Here is a 20,583-nt window from a genome sequence, read left to right as displayed (position 1 = left end):
CAGAACTTTTCTGACTTGGTATTGGCTACCGCTGGTGTCAGTCGCTGTGCTTCCTGCTTCACGGTGCGGTTTGTTATTAAACCTCTCTTAAATGTGACGGGAAATGTTGACGGTCGGAGTAAATGAAGTCGGTGAGTGTTTGATGAGTTCTTATCAAAATTCAGAACTACGTGTTTTTTTAGTCGACAGGATGGCGAAAATGTAGGTTGTGGCGTTTTCACGGCTTTTACAAGCGAAATGCTGTTTGAACGTGAATGAAGAAAGTTTAAATATGAACGTTACTTCAGCTGCCAACACCTGCGTTAGCATTAACTGTCGGTGGAGGTAAACTGACAAACCTCGGTCCCTCTTGTCGCTTGTCTTTAAATAATTAAATGTGTTCAGTTTACAGGAAAATGAAGGGTTTAATTCCTCTGTGAAGCAGCTACATATAAAGACACGCTGAAGATGTCAGGGGCCCATGAGTCAAACAGGAAGCGCCGCCCCCCCAAAATGTTCTTGATCTCGACCGACCTGAAGGTCCAGGACCAGCTGGACGGTACCATTCGGCTTCAGCGGGGGTTCATCTGCCAGGAGCAAGATAAGAGCAGGGGCGACTTCCTTTGGGTCAAGGTATTAACGCACAAATTAACATGATTTATATTTATATGATAAATGTTAACACGCCCCACCATTCAGTGTACACCAAGGATATTTTGATACCTGGGAAGAGAGCTCTTTTGCGTAATGCCAGGAGAAGAGGAGATCAAAAGTTATCAACAGAGTTTACCTACTGTACTGGAAAATTCTGTGTAATTTATTTTAGGGATGAATTGATTATCCCTTATTTTGGTAATAGATAGATTAAGTAATTCGGCAAGCAAAGATATCTCACATTAGTGCCAGTTTATCAAATGTAAGGATTTACTGTTTTTGTACAGTGAATACTTTTTGGGTTGTGGCCTGTTGGTTAGACAAAATATGTAATAACAGACACCACCCGAGGGATCTGGAAAGTTTACTATGTTCCAACACCTAAATAAATTGGTTTATCAAGTAAATCAAATCACTAAATTAATAATCAAATCTTTTGCAGGTTATTTGATAGTGAAAATAATCCAGTTACTTCAGCTAATCTTAAATGACCAGTGTGTAGCATTTAGTTGCATGAAGTGGTGACTTAGCAGACTGCAAACCCATCGCCTCACCCTCCCCTTTCAAGCATGTAGGAGAACCTGTGGTGGCAGCAAAAACATAATGCAATTTTTGTATATTTTCTTATTTATTTTTTGTATTTATTTATTTTGTTAGGATGGTGCAGGCAGTTTAACACCATTGATCTTACTGTTTCACTGTCACTCTCATTAGTTGCAGCCCCAATTTGGTGAATGATTGACTGAGAGGTGGCTGATGGTATGCCACTAATGCTACAGTAGCGCATGTAGATCCCGAAGCATGGGAACCTGTAGATTCACACCAAATTTGGAATTTACAGTCAAATTATTTTAGGTGTAATCAGTACATACATGCAGTGGTTATCACTGTTGCCTCACAGCAAGAAGGTTCTGAGTTCGAATCCCCCAATCAGCTGGGGAGCTGGGTAGTCTGTAGCTGGGGCAGGACCTTTCTGTGCGGACTTTGCAAGTTCTTCTCGTGTCTGCCTGGGTTCTCTCTGGGTTGTCTCTGGGTACTCCGGCTTCCTCCCACATTCCAAAGACATGCAGTCTAATAGGTTAAATGGTCACTCTAAATTGCCCGTAGGTGTGAATGTGAGCCTGAATGGATGTTTGTCTCGACGTGATTGCTCTGTGATGAACTGGCGACTTGCCCAAGGTGTACCCTGCCTCTCACCCAGTATCGGCTGGGATAGGCTGCAGCGCCCCCACAAACCATCAGGATAAGTAGTTACAGACAATGGATGGATCAATACATAATACTAATGAATGAGTGGCATACCATTTTAGACAACAGCATATACCACTGAATGAGCGGCCTCTCACTCTACAGATCTACATATGCTGCTGAAGCAATACTGGCATACCATCAGCCACTTTTTGATCTCTGCGCTGCTGAACTTATTTTAAAGGTGCAGTGTGTAGGAGTTACATGGATCTATTGTATTTTTGTTACCTTAGAATGAGCTGTTTACTGTATATCTACAGGAGCTGTGCATCCTCCCCTATGGAGGCTGCGATGTTGGACTGACATGTTTCTACAGTAGCACAGAACGGACAAACCAAACACTGGCTCTAGATATGGTGTTTTGTGTTTGGCAGCCACTGTAGGATCTCCTACACACATGGAAGGGGAGAGTGAGACAAGGTATTTGCAATCCATAAGGGCACCGCTAGATGCTACTAAATGCTAAGTAAAAGTGATGTGAGGTAGATTTATTTTAATCACTTTTAACCAGAAGTTTTACATGGCTTGGCTGGTCCTTTCCTTGGCTTCACCCATACTGAAACGTGCTCCTATCATGGCACCATGTTCTCTACCACATGCCGCTGAGTCACCTTATTCTTATTTAAATGGTGGATATACTTAGAACTGATTTCACGCCTCCTGAGTTTGCTACTCGCCTCTAATATCTTTCCTCTTCTCTCCCACACATTTGTCTGTCTTTGTCTTTGCCTGTTGTTCTCCTGCAGGTGTTGGATAATGACATCATGTTAAAACTAGAGAGGAAGTTCCTGCATGAAATCCCGGCTGAATTCAGTGGCCTGTTGGAGCCTGTATCTAATCCAGAGACCCGCTTAAAGCTTCTAAGTAATACATCAAGAGTTAATTACAACACAAAAGTGGTTACACTGTATACCATATTAGTATAATGAACAAGTCTGTATCAGTAGAAGAATTAATGGACACTATGTAGTGATAGTTAAAAAAATATTGATATTAAATAACAGTTATGGTAGCGATAGTAGCTATAATAACAATAAACAAAGACTATTCATAACTGAAATAGTGTTAGTAGTGGCCAAATAAGGTCAGTTGTAGTAGTAGTAGTAAAAATAGGAGCAGGAGCAATAATGACAAAATACCAGTGTTACTGGAGTAAAGCTTACATAGTTTCATTGTGTTGTATTTTACAGACAATCCCGGGAAGCTGCAGCATTTGGCTAATTTGCCTCTTGATGCTCCGCTGTGGGTCCAAATAGGCCAACAGGATGAGCTGGCAGAGGCAGAGCTTAAATACGTCGGCCCGCTGACCAGAGGGAGCAGTGCTCTGATTTTTGGGGTACAGCTGAAGGTAAACTCAACTTGAGGATATAAGTTGAAACTTTTTAGTATACCACATCATTGAGGATTAAATCCAATAATGCTATTGACGTTAAAGTTACAGTCTCTTAAGATTTCAGGTGCTTATTGTTCCAGGATTCCAGACAACAGCCACCTTTTTTTATTATATTATGGAGGCAGATTCAGTACATAAATTCAGAGCAAAAAATAAATGGATGAACAAATAAATGAATAAATCTGGAAGGAAAAAACAGAAATTCCATACATGTATCTATCTGTATCTATATATAGTTATTATACCCACAGTTATAACAGAAAATGCACACTTGGATATGTTTGGTATTTGGTACTAGTCCCCCAGTAAATGCAACTTTGGGATTAAAGGGATTCCTGACTCCCAAACCAGCTGCTTAAAAATTCTAATACTTTTATCCAAAGTGGTCTAACCAAACTACATTCCCATATACAGGGCAGGAAAGTTAATGTTTCAGTTTTACATTTCCATCACATATTGTTGTTTAATAACTTTATTCCATGGAGTCTCTACAGTATGTGATAATATCTATGCAGTACTTTATATTGTTTGAGCTCTCCTCTCGCTTCTTTCACATATTTGCCACATCCTGACAATTTTAGACTATTTATCACCTTAAATTTCTTCTCCAAGACTGTGCGTCAGAGATTCAGACTTTTCTCACTTTTCGACAAGTTATGCTTTTTCCATGTCAGTTTGGGTGATTTGTATGAATCATCCAGCTATTAAATTAATTGAACAAATCTCCTTAATGATTCCTGCAGTTGGTGGTTAAATTGGCCGACACAGAGGGCTACGTTCTTCTACAGATCCGGGCGGCCCCACATGGTGTTTACAACTTCCATGAGACAAAGACGCAGGACTAGTCTTTTGGTCATGAACAGAGAGAGTGAATTCTGGGAATAACAATCGGGTAAATGTGTAGGAACACTCTAAAAGTTTGGTGCCAAGATTAAATTAATGTGCTAACATTAGCTCCAGCCTAATCAAATAACTAAATAAACCCAAACTGATCAGACCGATCAACACTTGAACAAACTACCTAATTGACAGAAACCATGTTAGAGAAAAACTTATTTGATGTGACATTTTTGTTTGACTCATGAGTCATCTGCTAACATGGAGGGGGTGGAGTTTATGACCACCACTGCAGCCAGCCACTAAGGGGGCAGTCAAGTTTTGGTCCAGCTTTTTGGGGAAGCTGTTTCTTGTTCATCTCTATATATGTCAATACTTGCATAGAAAATGCAGTTTCTTTACATGTGCAGGGTGTCTGTGAAAGGACAGAGCTCTGATTGGTCAGACAGTTTACCTGTAATAATGTTGTCCTGTCCTTTTCTCTCCTCTGCAGGGTTCTGCAGCAGGTAAAGGAATGAGTAATGGTTCCTATAAAGGCCATCGACTCTTCAGCTGCCCTGAAGGTTGTGCCCTCTTTGTCCCAGTCAGCCAGATCAGGCTCCGCCACTGGTCTCGCAGCAATGGCTTAGACACACGTGAGCGAGACCGCGAGCGAGACCACCACCGCATCAGCAGCAATAATCACCCCAGCAACGGGCACCATAGCAACAACAACGACCGCTCAAACCAGCATCACCATCAACAGCAACCCAGTCGTCACATTAGTTTCCATCAGCATCGTCCCAGCAGCCCTCCTCAGCAGCCGCATCCTGTTGGCATCCTGTCCCGAACGGCGGAGTCGGCACCCATCGCAGTTCAAAACCAGATCCAGGTCCGAGGCCCGGTGTCTCCACCACCATTCCATGTTGGCCAGCGAGTTTGTTTCCCCCTGGAGGACACCGTTTGCAGCGCGGAGGTGCGCTTCTGTGGCCTCCTGCCTGGTCGGTCCTCGTCAGGGATGTATGTTGGAGTCCTGCTGGTCAGTACGACATGAGGTTATATCTTGTTAGAGAGATAGTTCTCATTATTTGATGTCATTGACATAAAAAGAATGCAAATTTTCCCTCTGCTTAATTCTCTATTATAAAAAAAACATTGTCTTATTCAGCTTATTCAACTATTCAGCTAATTCATTTTCACTCATATGTTTATTAGGAAGGTTTTGTGTGTGCAGCTTTGTGTTTGACTTTGCGTTCCACGTTCCAGGACACTCCTGTTGGTAACTGGGACGGGCTTTATAAGGGAGAGAAGCTCTGCCACATTCCTTCCCCTCTGTATGGAAAACTTCTGCCAATCACCAAGGTTTCCCCAGGTATGCTCAAGGTTTACACAACAAGGCCTCACACACACATTAGTTGAGAAAGTGAGTGACTTTACATGTGCAAAATATTCCCATTAATATGTAGTCATGCATACTCTTGATTAACACTCACAACCTCAGTCTATCATTAAACCATCCTTTTGAAAAGGTTGCTGTTGTAATACTTGTGCATATCCAAAAACCTGTTTAAATAAAATTAAGCTAAGTCTTTCATGATGTTTAAAATAGGGTCTGTTTCTCCTTCTGACCAGAAATGCGGGAATTTCTCTTGTGCATGCATTCTACTCCAGTCTTACAAGTTGTTGGTTATTTGGTTTGTTACAGCGCAGAGAGCTGATTGTAAATGTGTTGCAAACTGTGGTTTAAAAAAAAAAAAAACTTAAGATGCATATTCCGAATATTGTACATTACTGGATGCGGCCTCTTCTTAAAATCAAGATGGTTAACGTAGAGAAGACATTATCATTAAGAATGCAATATTTTATCAACAGTTAGAATATGAGAAGAAAAAACAATTTTGTGTGCAAACATATCAGTTAACAACTAATTTAGGTCCAAGGACTCCATAGACATGCACACAAACATAAACAGAGACACACAGGGACGAGATGCACCTCGTAAACTCTGAAATACATAAGCCTACATCTGTCATTACTTTTGTGTTCTTTCACTACAAAAAAATTCTAAAAAACAAAACTCTTCTAAAATTGCTCGACCGTTTCCTTTTACAACAGGTCCCCAAGTTGTTCAATGCTTACACTCATTATACAGTGTTGTTAAGAATGCTTAAATTTATAAACAGTTTTACATGATAAATAGGAGGCTTCAAATAGTCTCTGTGATCAGTGATTTGCATTAGCCAGTACTGCTTCCAGTGATTGCTGATCAGCCTCAAGAATCCTGATCAGAGCACCCTTAATTTAGAACACATAAAGAAAAAATAACGCACCCAACTCTTGTTCCATTTCCTTTCAGAGCCTAAATCCCACCGTCACAACCCACCTCACCACATTCCCAAATCCATCCTGAAGCCCGTGCCACCTCCTATTACTAAACCCGGCCCTATGTCACCACCTGCCTCTGCTCCCAAGATCGCCCTGATGCCCCCCACCAAACCAGCACTTAAACCCCCTCCGCTACCGCCACCGAAACCCAACAACAAACCCCTGCCTCCCCCTCTTCCACCTCCCAAACCCCGCAGCCCGACATCACCAATCGCCACCGACCAGCTGCAACACACCAATGGGGTGCACGGACCTCCTTCGCCGCTAAGGTCACCAGACTTTGTTGAAGCTGCAGGGGAGGATGGAGAGGCAGTACAGGAAGGCGAGCTGGAGGTGGGGTCGATGGTTGAAGTGAACGACCCGCCGCTCTTTGGGGTCATTCGCTGGATTGGACGGATCAGTGGGATTTCAGAACAAGTGGCAGGAATCGAGCTGGTGAGATTTATAATCATTTTATAGTCTTGATTTAAGGTACAGTCTGTTATCCAAATCCTGTTTATGTCTCTAATTGATTTGTTAAGGGACAAATGTGAGAGGAGCACTAGTAACAACTAAATCAAAGGTTTTAATTGTTTCCCGAAGCTGTAAAAAGTTTGTTTACATCATTAATAACTTGATAAATGTGTGGCACAGCAAACTAAAGTAGAGACATTGAACTGACTCACATAATATTAAATGATACACTGATAAACACAAACCCTGTGTGTGTGTCAGGATCAGGAGCTGTCTGCAGGAACAGACGGCAGTTACCTCGGTGAACGGCACTTCCGTTGCCCGGCCAACAAGGGGCTATTTGTCAAGCTTCGCAACTGTAGGCGGGACTCCAGGTTTCCAGCCCCTGAGACACCTGTCAATCAAGTGGAGCGATGCAACTCTATAGGTAGGAGAAGCGGCCTGTAAGTTGTTAAATTTGAATTATTGTCATCTTGAAACCGACTGTGACCAGAAAGTGATTGTGGAACCAGAATACAGTCCCTTAGTCGTGATATTTATATGTCATGTGAGTGTATATGAACAGTTCTATTATGTAACACTGTCTCTTGTGTCCCTGTGGCTCCCAGCCTTTGCAGAGTGGGGCAGCGAGCGTGTGGAAGAGCACACTCCCCCTGTGGACGGGGAGGAGGCCAGTGAGCTCTATCAGGGCTGGAAGAGAGGCATCCAGGGTCACCTCAACTCCTGCTACCTGGACGCTACACTGTTCAGGTAAAATCAATGCAATCTGAGGCTGCCGATGTGCTCTATAGTAACAGATATGATTAACGGCAAAGCAGCTAGGTGTGCAATTCTTCAGAAAATCACTCTAGGCCCAGTTTAAATACAGATTTAATAATTATAGATTAATGAGAGTGTGTGTCACATATTAAAACTGGTATAGATATTGTTGTAATCTTTAAAAAAACTTCTTCATTATAAATACTGTATCCTTATGAATTATGTAACAGTGTGGTTTTATTGCCTTTCTTGGCTAATTCAGAATAAACAGAACCAAGTTAGGTTGAGTACTGAACCCTACCATTGTTTAGCTGTAAATTAAGCTGAATTCATCTGTAAAAATATAAGTATGGCCACTTATTTTGCTCCCTCTGTCATGTCAATGTCATCTCTCTCTCTCTCCAGTCTGTTCTCCTGCTGTAGTTCAGCAGACTGGGTGCTGTTTTGGCCCTCAGACCCTGAAATGGTCAGTCAGGCTCAGGACCTGCTGCGCTGTGAGATCGTCAACCCCCTGCGAAGGTCTGTAAATGTGCTCAGTATAATTCACGACATGTTATTATTATTATATATTTTTTTACACACTATTTTTTTTTACTTTAAATTGCTATTGCAAATGCAGTTGCTGCTGAGGATGCACTATTGCTTCTAAAGCTGCTAAAGTCCATTTTACACTGGACAAAAAAAAAACAAAACTCACAAACACCCACCAAGATCTGGCTTTTGTCTTCAGTGGGAAAGTACAAATGCTATTGATTCCTGGGTCAGATGGCTCTTCAGTAGTCACAGGGGTTTATTGGCTCCACCCCCAGTTGGCCGTGATAGAAACATGATACCCAGGTGGATGTGGACGGTCCTCATTCCTTCTGTAAAAATTACTTTGTTGTGTTTTTTGTTTTGTTTTGTTTTTTTTTTAAATACAAAAGAACTTTGTGAAGTATTTGTGCACTGTTATTTTTCCCAGGTATGGCTATGTGTGTGCCAGTAAGACCATGGCCTTGAGACGACTGCTAGAGGCTGAAAATAGCAACACAGGCTTCACCAACCAGGAGAAAGGTGTGTTTGTGTGTGTGTGTGTGTGTGTTTGTGTGTGTGTGTGTACATGTGTGTGCGTGCGTGCGTGCGCCTCTGGATTCCTGTCTCTCATCACTCTGCAGGTGTACCTGTCATGAACAGTGTTTCCATGTGTGTGATCAGAGGAATGCTGTCATGCTGCTGTTGTTCTGTCTGTCAGATCCTGAAGAGTTCCTCAACAAGCTTTTCCAGCTCCTCAGAGTCGAGCCACTCCTCAAGATCAGGTAACCAGCTCACTGCTGTGTTTCTGTGCTGAAAGTAAGTAAGTCAGTAACACAATGTGTCTCGTGGGGCATCGGTTCACACATTATTTGTTGAGCTTTTATCTGCATCCAGTCACACACACAGCCGCACCCTGATCCACTATCACACAGGCCAGTTGTTCTTATTTGATATGAAGGACACTGACTTACACTGGCTGGAGCTGAACTCAGTTTACCTCAACTCACCTATTTCCTGAACCTTCTTCATTCTGATTTAAGAGAGTCATTATTAATAAGAACATTTTATGTATATACCAACAAGAAATAAAAGTAAAGAAAATCCACAACATGAAATTTTAAACAAAACAGAATAATTTAAACAATGTGTAGGATTTAGTGGTATTTAGTGATGAGGCTGCAGATTGCAAACAACTGAATATCACTCCCCTCACCCTTCCCTTCCAAGTGAGTAGGAGAAGTGGACATAAAACTGGAGAGAGGTGCATATCAAAGAGAAGCAAAACACTTGTGATACACTTCTTGTTAATCTCAGTAAATAACACCAACTCCTGATTTTTTTTTCTCTTCCTGTCTTTCAGATCAATGACTCAGCAGCCTCAGGAGTGTCACCTCTACCAGCTCTTCCCACCCACCCTTCCTCCCTCTCCCTCCTCGCCCTTACCCCTCTCCCCAGTCGACTCCCCCATCCCTCTCTCATCACCGTCATCCAGTCGGATCAGGGTTGCCAGCGTCCAGGCGCTGCTGGAGTCCTCCTTCCTCCACGCCGGCCTCAAATTTGTCGAGGTATCAGAATCAAGTTTCAATATGTTATATTGCGATAATTTTGGATCAAAACTCAGCCTTTCGTTAGAAGAAATGACAATATAACTATCAGATCATGTGTGTCGATCAACCCACCAGGCTCCCTCCTGCCTCCTGCTGCTTATGCCTCGGTTTGGAAAGGACTTCAAAATGTTTGATGCCATCTTGCCCTCCCTCAGCCTGGACATCACAGATCTGCTGGATGACAGTAAGGGCAATTTTTGTAAAGCAATCTACATTTTAGTTGAATTTTATTTTGTTTCTGGTTTGGTTTTAATGTATTTTAAGGCTTAGTTTTAGTTGTTCCTGAGGTGTTTTTGTCTCTCTTTGTGTTCCCAGCTCTGAGACAGTGCAGCATCTGCCAGGCTGTTGCAGAGTGGGAGTGTCTCCAGTGTTATGAAGACTTGGACATCACTCCTGGTCGTCTCAAACAGTACTGCCAGACCTGCAACACACAGGTAACCATGTCTTAGTGTGGACCTGAGACTGATTTGTAGCCTTGGCAGATTTCACCTGATGTTATCAGTTATTTCAATATTGTCTATGAATATTTTAGCTTTTTTCTTTTCTATATTTTTTAATTTTGTTGCAAAATATCATAAGATTAGATTTATTTATATTGAAAGAGTGATTGGTTAGAGATTGATGATAGCTCTTCATTTGTTTCTTGACTCAGAGACTGTAGACTACTGTGCACTGTAACTATGGTAACACCTTACCCTCAACACTGTTCACTACTGTTCATCTTTTCTATCCATCATCAGGTCCACAGTCACAGGAAGCGGGTGTCCCACAGGCCGACGAAGATTGCTGTCCCCCAGGGGGGGCCATGGACGGGCCCTCTGCACTGCACCCGCCAGCGAATGTCTCTCTTTGCCGTAACGTGCATTGAGACAAGCCATTACGTGAGCTTCGTCAAGCATGGGCCACTAGCTGCTGATTGGCTGTTCTTTGACAGCATGGCAGACCGGGAAGGTGAGACATCCTCGCCTAAGTTACAGGATCAAAAATAAATGGTTATCTTTTCTATAACCATCTGTCCCTCTCTGCTGTCACCCAGGTGGCGAGAATGGCTTCAACATCCCACAGGTGAAGACATGTCCGGAGGTGGGACGCTACCTGAGTCTGTCAGAGGATGAGCTGAGCAGAGTTGATCCCGCCTCTTTACGGGAGCCCACCCGACGCCTGCTCTGTGACTCCTACATGTGTCTGTACCACAGCCCTGAGCTCAGCCTGTACAAGTGACCTGGACACACACACACACACACACACACACACACACACACACACACACACACACACACACACACACACACACACACACAGATCTGAGCCTTGAGCAACACACCATTCAACTCACACACAAAAGTTGTCCTCAGGTTCTTTGTCTTAGCTGTCTGATTAAAACCGTCCATAAAAAATAAATAATAGAAGTTTTTCAGTCTCTTTGACCCTGCTCACACTTGCCAGTAAAATGCGTCACTTATAATCTCTGCCTCTGTTTGTGCCGCATGTTTTATCATTACATTCAAGTCACAGATCTCAGCACCCACGTTTCCAAATAAAACCCCAGCTTCCAGCTGATATGCACATGCTCAGTTTGTCTCAATGTTAACAAACTTTATAGAATATATTTTCTTTTTATTTGAGTTGAAAGTCAACAGATACAAAAAACAAGAAAAATCCACAGAGTCTGTGTGTAGCAGGGTTTACAATACAACTGACGCTCTTTTACCTGAAATCTGAGATTTATGGGTTGTAAACCAACTTTAAGAGATGTATTATCACTTCTATTTGTGTATTTTGATGTTAACTTGTATTATTTTTTATTTTCAAACTCAATGTGTTTGTATTTGTCTTGTTGTACAAAAACTGAGATAGAGAGATGTAATTTCATAACTTGATAGAATGTGATAGAAATTGTTACTCTGCAGAAAACTGAATATTTCTTCATCTAGATGGTTAAAAAACATCTTTGAGAATTCTGGTAATGAGTTCACGGCCCTCTGGCTTTTTCAAAGATTTGACTATTTATTTTCAGCAAATTGGGTTTTCAGCTGTGCCTCAATGCTACAATGAGATTTTGTACTTTAGTGGGAATACAGATTAGAGCCGTTAGCTGGTTTAGTATTGGCCAATATTAGTTTATTACAGATATTTTGATATTTGCATACATGCAGACATGATAACAAAAACTGCAGTATGAATGTTAAAGATGTTTGAGATCATTTAAAAACAGTGTTGCTATTACATAGTTTGTCCACCAGAGTGTGCTGACGTAGATACAGGACAATGTTTTAGATCTATAACACGGACAACTTCATATTTCCACATACAGCATCCTATTACATCTGAAAAAAGTGAGCTTAAAGGAGTCTTATCATAAATATGAGCTCTTACTTTGTGTTTATGTTAAAAAACAAATACTGGCTGATAGGGTTAGGGTTTAGTGTAATGTGAAACTTTCCCTATTAAGTCATAATTTTGAGAAGCTATGTCATCATTTTTAAGTAATTGACTCCTAAGTTTGAGATACTAAGTCATTATTTTGAAATAAGGAAGTCCTTATTTTGAGATAGTAAGTCTTAATTTTGAGAAAGTTTGTCATTATAATGACTTAAGGACATTTTATTTTCATCATGTTGGTGGAAATGGGCTTCCATATACATCAAAAACAAAACAAGTTCAACTTTGTACCCAAGACAAGCAACATGTTCATAGCTCAGATTGTTGTGTTGCAGCTTTTTCCCCCAAGAGGTACAAACAAGTTGAGCAAGAAGATGCAACATCTGTTCACACTTGAGTTGCATTTGAGACCTTTTCTGAACCTAAGTTTACTGCACCAGTTTGCCCCGAGCCAAGGCCAGATCTGGTTCTATGATCTGCCTTAAAAAGACTGAACAACATGTAATTTGTAATGTGACAATCAGCTAAATGAGAACAGTAGTATGATGCATGTGTTCTAATGTGCCTAATGAACAAACAGCCTGCTGTAGTTTGTTGGTGGTTTAAGAGCTTTCTTCACTCAAGAACGTGGTGGTAAATTAGTCTGAAGGGTGGAAGTACCTGTGACTGTACAGAACCACTGTGCCTTTACATGTGTACACTTTACAATTCAATTTGCACTGCTTTATTTACACGTCAGTATGTGTGTGTATATATCATATCCTTGCCTTAAACTGACTGTAAAGCCTGCACACAAATGTTTAAACTATTATATTGCTTACAGGGGGGTTTCAAATAATACAGCTGAATGCAGTGGGGATGATGTCCTGCTAATAAATGATATGATACTCTTCTAGTTTGTTTATATTTGTGTGTCTCTGTTTGTCTTTTTTTAATTGAAATCTATCTACAGACATGCAAATAACATTCTGTAGCTCAATACATTATAATAAAGGTATAAATATAAAATATTATTAAAACATTTAAATATCACTAAGTAAATAATCTATAAATAAACATTTTTTACCCATAGGGAATAATAAAGACCAGTTTTATGCATGTCACTGGTGTTTCAAAGCATCATTGGTGATTTTTGGTCTCATTAAATAAATAAAAATGTTTTAATAATAATTTTACATCCACTGAATTTTGCTACAATCAGACTTTAATAATGTCAAAATGTTATAAATATAAAAAAATAGGTCATAATGTACAGATAAATGTATTTGATATGATGTTATATTTTGTGGTCAGCTGGTTGAACTGTATAACTCAGTTTTTGATTATTCCTGGTAAATTCCACATTCACATATCAAAATGGTCCAAATAGCTCCAAACCCAGCTGTCACTGGTTTGCTGTTTGACTTAAACACTGTGGCACTTTCTTTAAATATGTGTTATGTATAATACGTAAAGAACAAAGAAGCTCCAAAGTTACTTTTTACTGTTTGAAGTTTGTATGACAATTATTATATCTCTTTGTTGGAAGTAAAGTTTTTTTTTTGAAAGAAAGAAAAATAAACAAATAAATAAAAAGGTAACTGTGGAAAGATTGTTTCTTTATTTCGAACAAAGAAACTTACATGGACGAAATTTGTACTAAAGGGAGCACAAGAAATTTAAAAAAAAACATACAAAACAAAAGTAAAAAGAAGAAACATTTTAACGTGAAGGGGGAATAAATAGAAAATAAATTATTTTTTTTATTTTTTTTTTGTTATTATTATTAATATTTAATTAATCTTTTTTCCTTCTTTTTTTACATATTCAAGCTGTTATAGTTTTAATAGCTTTTTGTTTCAGAGAGTCTTAAATAGAACAAGTGTATGTATAACATAAATTGTACATCGTAGAAAAAAAGGCGGACGTGACGCAATATCCACAGCGGCAGCGTATGCGCGTCATCACTGCGTGCCCCGGAACCTGCGAGCGACGAGGGGGTCGACTTGTCTCTCGTCTCAGCGAGCCGATTTCCTCTCATTTCATCAAAAATCACAATAAAGAAAACAGCCAGCGGTCATTTGGATGCTTATGTAAGGTGAGATGAATGTTTCTGGATTATTTAGATTTAACATCAACGTCGTTACGTCTGAGCTGCTCAACAACAGCGACGTCAAGTGATAACGTTGGTAAAATCGTCTGGTTTCATCGTGTGTGGTCGTTATAATTTTCTCGTTTTCTGTTTGAATTGTCATTATTTTTACTTGTACGGGAGAATCTGTACGGTTTTGCTCTTTGATGTATCTAAGGCAACTTTATTATCAATCAATAACTTGCTTCTAACAGCCTGCGTCTGTTTTTTTTTAACTGAGCGAGTTTTATACAAACAAATGATGCTGAATGAGGAGAAACATGCCTGAAACCATATCACTGCTTTAACTACTCATGTTTTTAGTAGACATGTACTTATATAATGTTTATGTAATTGATGCGGATAGCGTTAAAATGTTATAAATCAGTAAAGACTTTTGTAACAACCCTGATTGCAGGTGCAAAACAATTTAAGCATTTACTAAATACTTGCTCCAGTGAGATTTGGGGTATAAAAACTGATTAAACATTACATAAACCTTAAAAAAAAATCAATATGTAACATAAGTGACCTAAATTCTGCGCACCCCTTGACACTGAAACAATGACGGAACACAATATGGCTTGGCATTTTGGTGCATAACAGTAAATATGTAAGTAGAAAAATATTAACATTAACAGAAAATTTGCAATAAAGATATGTAAAAAATTTATTTTTTTGTTTGTTTGTTTTTGTTTTGTTTTGTTTTTTATCTTTGTAGGTGATTTCTGTCTCTGAGGTCCAGCAGTGCAGACGGTTGCCATGGCATCTCCAGGGAGACAAGGAGGAGGTGGTGGAGGAGGAGGAGGAGGAGCTCTGTCAACAAGAGGAGGCAGCGGGGCCAGGAGGATGAAGTGGGCTCTGGAGCTGAGCCTGGGAAGCACCAGGTAGAAGCATCGAAACGATCTGTCAGACATGAGTGCAAAAATACAGTTTGTGGACCTGGACATCTAAAACTCCTCCGTCTGGTCTGGTGGTCCAGGGATGTAACATCCTCATCTGGATTCTCGTGTGAGACCTTGGTGACATCTATTGAAGGCAAAAAAATAAATAAAAACAAACAAATCTGTCACGACAAGGTGCAGAGAACTGGAATTAAATTGCATTTTTACTCTTTTATGTACAGAATCAGAATCCCCTTTATTGGCCAAATATGTAAACACATACAAAGAGTTTGACTCCGGTGTGGAGTTCTTCTTAAAGTGACACACAAGAACAACTTTCAGGAAATGGACATAAAGCTGAACAAAGGCAGATAAAATAAACATTTCAAGTATGTATGATTTACGAGGAATATATTAGCAGAACTTTTAATTACTCTTCATGTCTCTGTAGGAGTCGTGGTGACCGGCAGGGCGGTCAGGGAGACGTTGTTTACCCCATTGGCTACTCTGAGAAACCTGTCCCCGACACCAGCATCCAGGAGACAGACAAAAACCTGGTGGAGAAGGTAAGCAGGGAGGAGAACCTTTACCTTTTTATTACGCTTGGGGTACCAGGACAGCAAAAGCTTCTTTATGATGGCATTTCTAGAGTTTGAAGGGTTTTCTTTGGTAGTTACTGGTTTCTGTGTTCTCTCTTTGTTCATATGTAAGTTGTGTATGTATATATATATTTTAGTTTTGTTAATTTGTGGTGTTTGGTGTGATCCTCCCAAAGGAAACGGTTCAGAGTAATCATCCATATAAGACTGATACATGTTGAACCAGAAATGAATATATTAATGCTGTCCGTACCTTTATCATCATCTTTCTTCTTCTTCTTTGTGGTGCAGCGATGCTGGGACGTGGCTCTTGGGCCTCTTAAACAGATCCCCATGAACCTGTTCATCATGTACATGTCAGGCAACACCATCTCCATCTTCCCCATCATGATGGTCTGCATGATGGCCTGGAGGCCCATTCAGGCCCTCATGTCCATGTCTGCCAGTGAGTATCCACCAATCACACTGTTCACAGCTGATTTGTCTTTTTATTTTTCCCGTTTTTGGATGGGAGGCTGTTGTAGGATCGGTTGTATAATCATTATTTTGCAGTGGGTTTGTATGAGGTACTTTGATAATCTGTATAAATTACATTAGATGCTGGCTGGCACACCCTCAGTTACAAGAAGGAGAGAGGACTCACAAAACAAGGCATATTTTCGCCACTTAAATATTCACCTGAAAAAAAAAAAACAATTTAAGTTTAAGTGTACGCATATAGAATATTTTCACTGCTTTAGCTTCCATGCTCATGTCCCTCTTTGCCTCTCCAAACTGGGGGCGTGTCAGCCACCATCTACTCTGGCTAATACACTGAGTATTGATAACTATCTCATACAAACCAACTTCAGATTATCCGAACTGTACTTTTAATTTCTGTGTCATAAGTTTTGTGGCCTTTCATTCAGTCCTTTGTTCTCTTGTGTCTCAGCCTTCAAGCTGTTGGAGAGCTCCAGTCAGCAGTGGCTTCAGGGCCTCGTCTACCTGATTGGTAACCTCCTGGGCTCGGCGTTGGCCATCTACAAGTGTCAGTCAATGGGACTGCTCCCAACACACTCTTCTGATTGGCTGGCATTCATAGAACCGCCTCAGGTAAATGTAGAAGTTTTTTGTTTTGTTTTTTTAAGATTATTTTTTGGGCTTTTGCCTTTATTTTGATAGGGACAGCTGGAGATATGACAGGAAAGGGGGTAGAGAGAGGGGGGATGACATTCAGCAAATGGGCCACAGGTGGGAATCAAACCAGTGACCGCCGCAGAGGACCAGCAGCCTCAGTAGGCGAACACTCTACCAACTGAGTTATGGGAGCACCCCAGAAGTTTTGTTTTAATAAAACAGCACTATAGATGGTGTTTGTGGTTTCCTTTGCTACCAGTTTATCGTCTAAGAGTATTGCAGACTGTCTGTATGTGTCTCATTTGGTGCTGGGCCCTAAAATTTGATACAGTGCCCTTTAATCGAATCAGACTTTTCAATTTATGGAGTTTTGCCTCATTTCTTGTGATGTCTCTTGTGCTGTTCACTTGCCATTAGGCCAGTAGAGGGCAGAATATGACCGTTTTGTCATTATACTTATAGATCATCATTTATAACAGTTAAAGCTAATGAAGCACTGTGATGGAGGGTTTTTTTTTTTTTAGAACTGCTGTGTCTGGTAGCTGACATGATTACCTTGTAAAATAGATTTGTGAGGAAAAGATCCAACTTTTAAAGAAGTAAAAGTCAGTCAAACAGAAATTTGCAGCAGTGTGCTTCTCCTGACATCACTTCACATATAAATAGTCACAATAGGGCTGCAGTTACTGATTATTTTCATTATTGATTAGCCTCATTTAATGATTATTTTCATTATTACTGAATTGTTTACGTTATACATTTTTTGAAGAATGCTCATCATAATTTCCCAGAGCCCAAACTGATATCTTGAAATAGTTTATTTTGTCCAGCCAACAGTCCAGAAGCCAAAAACTCTTAATATACTGTCATAAATGACAAAGAAACGCAGTAAATCCTCACTTTTAAGAAGCTCAAATTAGTAAAAGTTTTACATTTTTGCTTGAAACACATTACTGAAATGAGTAATCACTTATCAAAATAGTTGGCAACTAATTTTCTGCAGCTCTAGTGTATAATATATACTGCATAATATGCAATCCAGTGTTTCCATCAGGGAATTATTTAACAGAGCTTGTAAGCCTCTTAAATCGTCACGCATCTCATCACATGATTAATCAAGTTACTAGATGACAGTCTAAAAATACTCACATGTCAACATGGTGTGTATGGATGTATGTGTATGAACGTGTGAAGTAGTGCATGAGCATGTCAACAATATAAATTAAAAAATAAATAAAAGATAAAAGAATAGAAATTAAAAGACAAACAACATAAAATCAAATTATAGAATGTGGGTAATGAAAAAAAACAAACTTATTTAGGAAGGGGGTTCATAATAAGTAATGTATCTATGTACATTCTAAGGATGGACGATACCAAACTTATTTAATTTGATATAAAACTGATACTTTTGGCGCAATTTTATCAAGATCAATACTGATCATTTTGTAAGTGGGCATGTGATGTTAAATACGAATACAATTAAATCAAATGTTTGTGCCGTCTATTTTATAGAAATACTTTGATAAAATTATAATAAAATAAGTAATTATCTTATTGTTTTTGTTCAGCCTTCCTAAAAGTTTCAGGGTATATATTTTAAGAGGTTACTCGTGTTGCTGCTGTGTGGCACTTTCTCGTCACAAATAGAGCATCTCGCAGTATTTTTATCTATAGGTGAAAAGTAACACCGCACCACGCCGCGTTTCCTTTCCGCCATCTCTCACACTGTCGTCTCGTTTCTCATGTCTCACAGGGTTCCACAGTCATGTGGCACTGACCTGCTAAATATTTCAGGGCTGTTTATTGACACAAATATAGAAAAGTACTGAAAATATTTTGTAGTTAATTAATTTTTGTTATAAATATTTTTTAAAGGAATCAATACCAACTTAACAACTTAACTTGTGAGTATTGAAGTATTGATTGTTCAGAAATACAGTTGATTCTTGAGTAAGACTGCGTATCAGCACTCAGTACCTTTAAGGTATCAAATGAAATAATACATTAACAAGTATTATTGAAACTTCTCCAGTCAAAGAATACTTGCTTTCAATCCTTTTTGTACCCTGATCTAGAAAAAGACTATTTGTGTGGTTTTGCTTGCAGCCAATCACCACAAGTGTTCTTAGATTTAATGTGGCGCGTGATTGGCCAGCTGCTGCAGCAGCTACAACCCACACAGTCTGTGGTGCGGTGAAGTCGAGTGTGGTGTATTCGACAGTGTTGGCTGTTCAGCATGTTGAGATGTCATCAAAACATTCAAACATTCCTCACGTAAAAAGAAACGTGGAAATCCTGTAGATTGTAGTAACTTCATATGTATTTTGTTTCTTCTCAACAGAGGATGGAGATACTGGGTGGAGGAATGGTGTTGTGAAGAGGATGGAGCGTGCACATAACAGATTGAAATATTTACAGAGGTTATATATACTGTATATTTTCCACCTGCGCCGTACAGCCTGGCTACCTGTTCAGAGCTCTTGTCTGCAACACCTTCAACCTCTACAGCGGCAGATACGACGGGCAAGACGTTTAAAGTCAGCAGCAGGATGAGCGGCACAGATTTCTACACACATTTCGTTTGCCTTTTTTTTTTTTTTTGACAGAAACATTAATGTTACTTTAGTCTGCTGATCTGCTTCATGTCTTTATCATGACTTCCTCATTCTTTTAATAAAGATCTGTAAGCCAACAGATCATCATGTTGGCTGTTGAACTACTGTATTTTTTATTTCCAGTTGAAATTTACAACACAGTTAGTGGTTATTTAAGAGATTATACCCCGTTTGAGGAGAAAGCATGAAAACGGAACGTAATCATCAGAGAAGCGTTTTAATTTTGATGTGTTATTAGGTTGTATCACAGTAGAGTCTTCTTATTTTTTTCCTCTTTTTTCATTCTTTATTTTTGTTTCTCAGTTTGTAGTGACAAACTTCATTTTGTCAACATGGTTTCAGCATGCTCACAAGCTACATTTACTAACCTGTTTAATTTATGGGTCTGTTTAATTTATACTGATTTGCTCTATGAAAATGTTCTATAAAATAAAATCCTTATTGGCTTAAATAAAATGATTTAAACTATGTCAATAAATGCGTTGGATGAAAAAAGTTAATTTTGTTGTTAAAAGGTGTGGTTCATAAGAAAGGTTGTTGTAAATCCTGTAAATGTTGGGTGGCCTTCAACATGGGAAAACTAAGAAAATGAAATAACGCCCAAAAATGTCTGACAGAGATGTTAAATCACATCTTCATCACTGTAGAAACCCCTGGTATGTTAGACACATAGTGTGATCAAGAAAGAAACTTAGCTGCCTCTGTATTTTTGTTCTATTTGTTATGTTAATAGCCACAGTCAGCTTGTTTACCTTCAAACTGGGCGTGGAAAAGTGAAAATCAAACAACTTTTGGTGAAACTCGAGTCTTTTGTACAAACATACTGGCTGGGTTGCACCAACAAGGATACATTTTTAAACATGATTTAATTGCCATATAACTTTAAATGTTGTGACACCAAACTAGCTTAGAATTAAGAAAGATTAAATTTATACTTCCCTTTAAACCTCAGATTAGTTTTTACTCTAAACCTAGATTAAGTTTAATTCTGTTGCACCAAAACTTAAAAACTCCCATTTCAAATGGGATCCAGTATTGACTTTAAACTTACACTTGAGGGGGTTTAA

At 39.5% G+C, this 20,583-nt stretch overlaps 2 protein-coding genes across 3 annotated transcripts; both read left to right on the top strand.

The window, feature by feature from the left end:
• The first annotated feature begins 24 nt into the window (after positions 1 to 24).
• Positions 25 to 11,645, top strand: cyld3 (cylindromatosis (turban tumor syndrome) 3). 2 transcript variants are annotated; one of them, XM_084712299.1, is made up of 17 exons: positions 25 to 131; positions 385 to 612; positions 2,628 to 2,745; positions 3,072 to 3,229; positions 4,605 to 5,129; positions 5,357 to 5,462; positions 6,447 to 6,910; positions 7,190 to 7,355; positions 7,537 to 7,678; positions 8,093 to 8,206; positions 8,649 to 8,740; positions 8,919 to 8,982; positions 9,561 to 9,765; positions 9,883 to 9,991; positions 10,123 to 10,241; positions 10,548 to 10,758; positions 10,844 to 11,645. In XM_084712299.1, the coding sequence occupies exons 2-17, from the start codon at positions 448 to 450 to the stop codon at positions 11,026 to 11,028; spliced, it is 2,943 nt and encodes a 980-aa protein (XP_084568425.1). In that variant the 5' UTR covers positions 25 to 131; positions 385 to 447; the 3' UTR covers positions 11,029 to 11,645. The 2 variants fall into 2 exon arrangements, with proteins under 2 accessions (XP_084568425.1, XP_084568426.1); XM_084712300.1 differs by having other exon boundaries at positions 45 to 131; positions 392 to 612.
• Positions 11,646 to 14,115: 2,470 nt separating this feature from the next.
• Positions 14,116 to 19,617, top strand: emc4 (ER membrane protein complex subunit 4). The gene is made up of 6 exons (XM_084712748.1): positions 14,116 to 14,266; positions 15,021 to 15,186; positions 15,635 to 15,749; positions 16,074 to 16,227; positions 16,714 to 16,874; positions 19,243 to 19,617. The coding sequence occupies exons 2-6, from the start codon at positions 15,062 to 15,064 to the stop codon at positions 19,276 to 19,278; spliced, it is 591 nt and encodes a 196-aa protein (XP_084568874.1). The 5' UTR covers positions 14,116 to 14,266; positions 15,021 to 15,061; the 3' UTR covers positions 19,279 to 19,617.
• The last annotated feature ends 966 nt before the right edge of the window (positions 19,618 to 20,583 follow it).

The sequence above is a fragment of the Lutjanus erythropterus genome, chromosome 23, assembly GCF_056507025.1.
Source record: "Lutjanus erythropterus isolate fLutEry1 chromosome 23, fLutEry1.hap2, whole genome shotgun sequence".
NCBI classification, from domain to species: domain Eukaryota; kingdom Metazoa; phylum Chordata; class Actinopteri; order Lutjaniformes; family Lutjanidae; genus Lutjanus; species Lutjanus erythropterus.
This window is presented reverse-complemented; position numbering and strand designations above follow the sequence as displayed.

Bases quoted from the DNA above. Each gene is read 5' to 3' on its own strand.
- emc4 (XM_084712748.1), top strand. From the start codon at position 15,062: ATGGCATCTCCAGGGAGACAAGGAGGAGGTGGTGGAGGAGGAGGAGGA. The intron at 15,187-15,634 runs GTAGAAGCATCG...ATGTCTCTGTAG, and splicing joins CTGAGCCTGGGAAGCACCAG to GAGTCGTGGTGACCGGCAGG. The intron at 16,875-19,242 runs GTAAATGTAGAA...TCTTCTCAACAG, and splicing joins CATTCATAGAACCGCCTCAG to AGGATGGAGATACTGGGTGG.
- cyld3 (XM_084712299.1), top strand. From the start codon at position 448: ATGTCAGGGGCCCATGAGTCAAACAGGAAGCGCCGCCCCCCCAAAATG. The intron at 7,356-7,536 runs GTAGGAGAAGCG...TGTGGCTCCCAG, and splicing joins GGAGCGATGCAACTCTATAG to CCTTTGCAGAGTGGGGCAGC. The intron at 8,207-8,648 runs GTCTGTAAATGT...TATTTTTCCCAG, and splicing joins ATCGTCAACCCCCTGCGAAG to GTATGGCTATGTGTGTGCCA.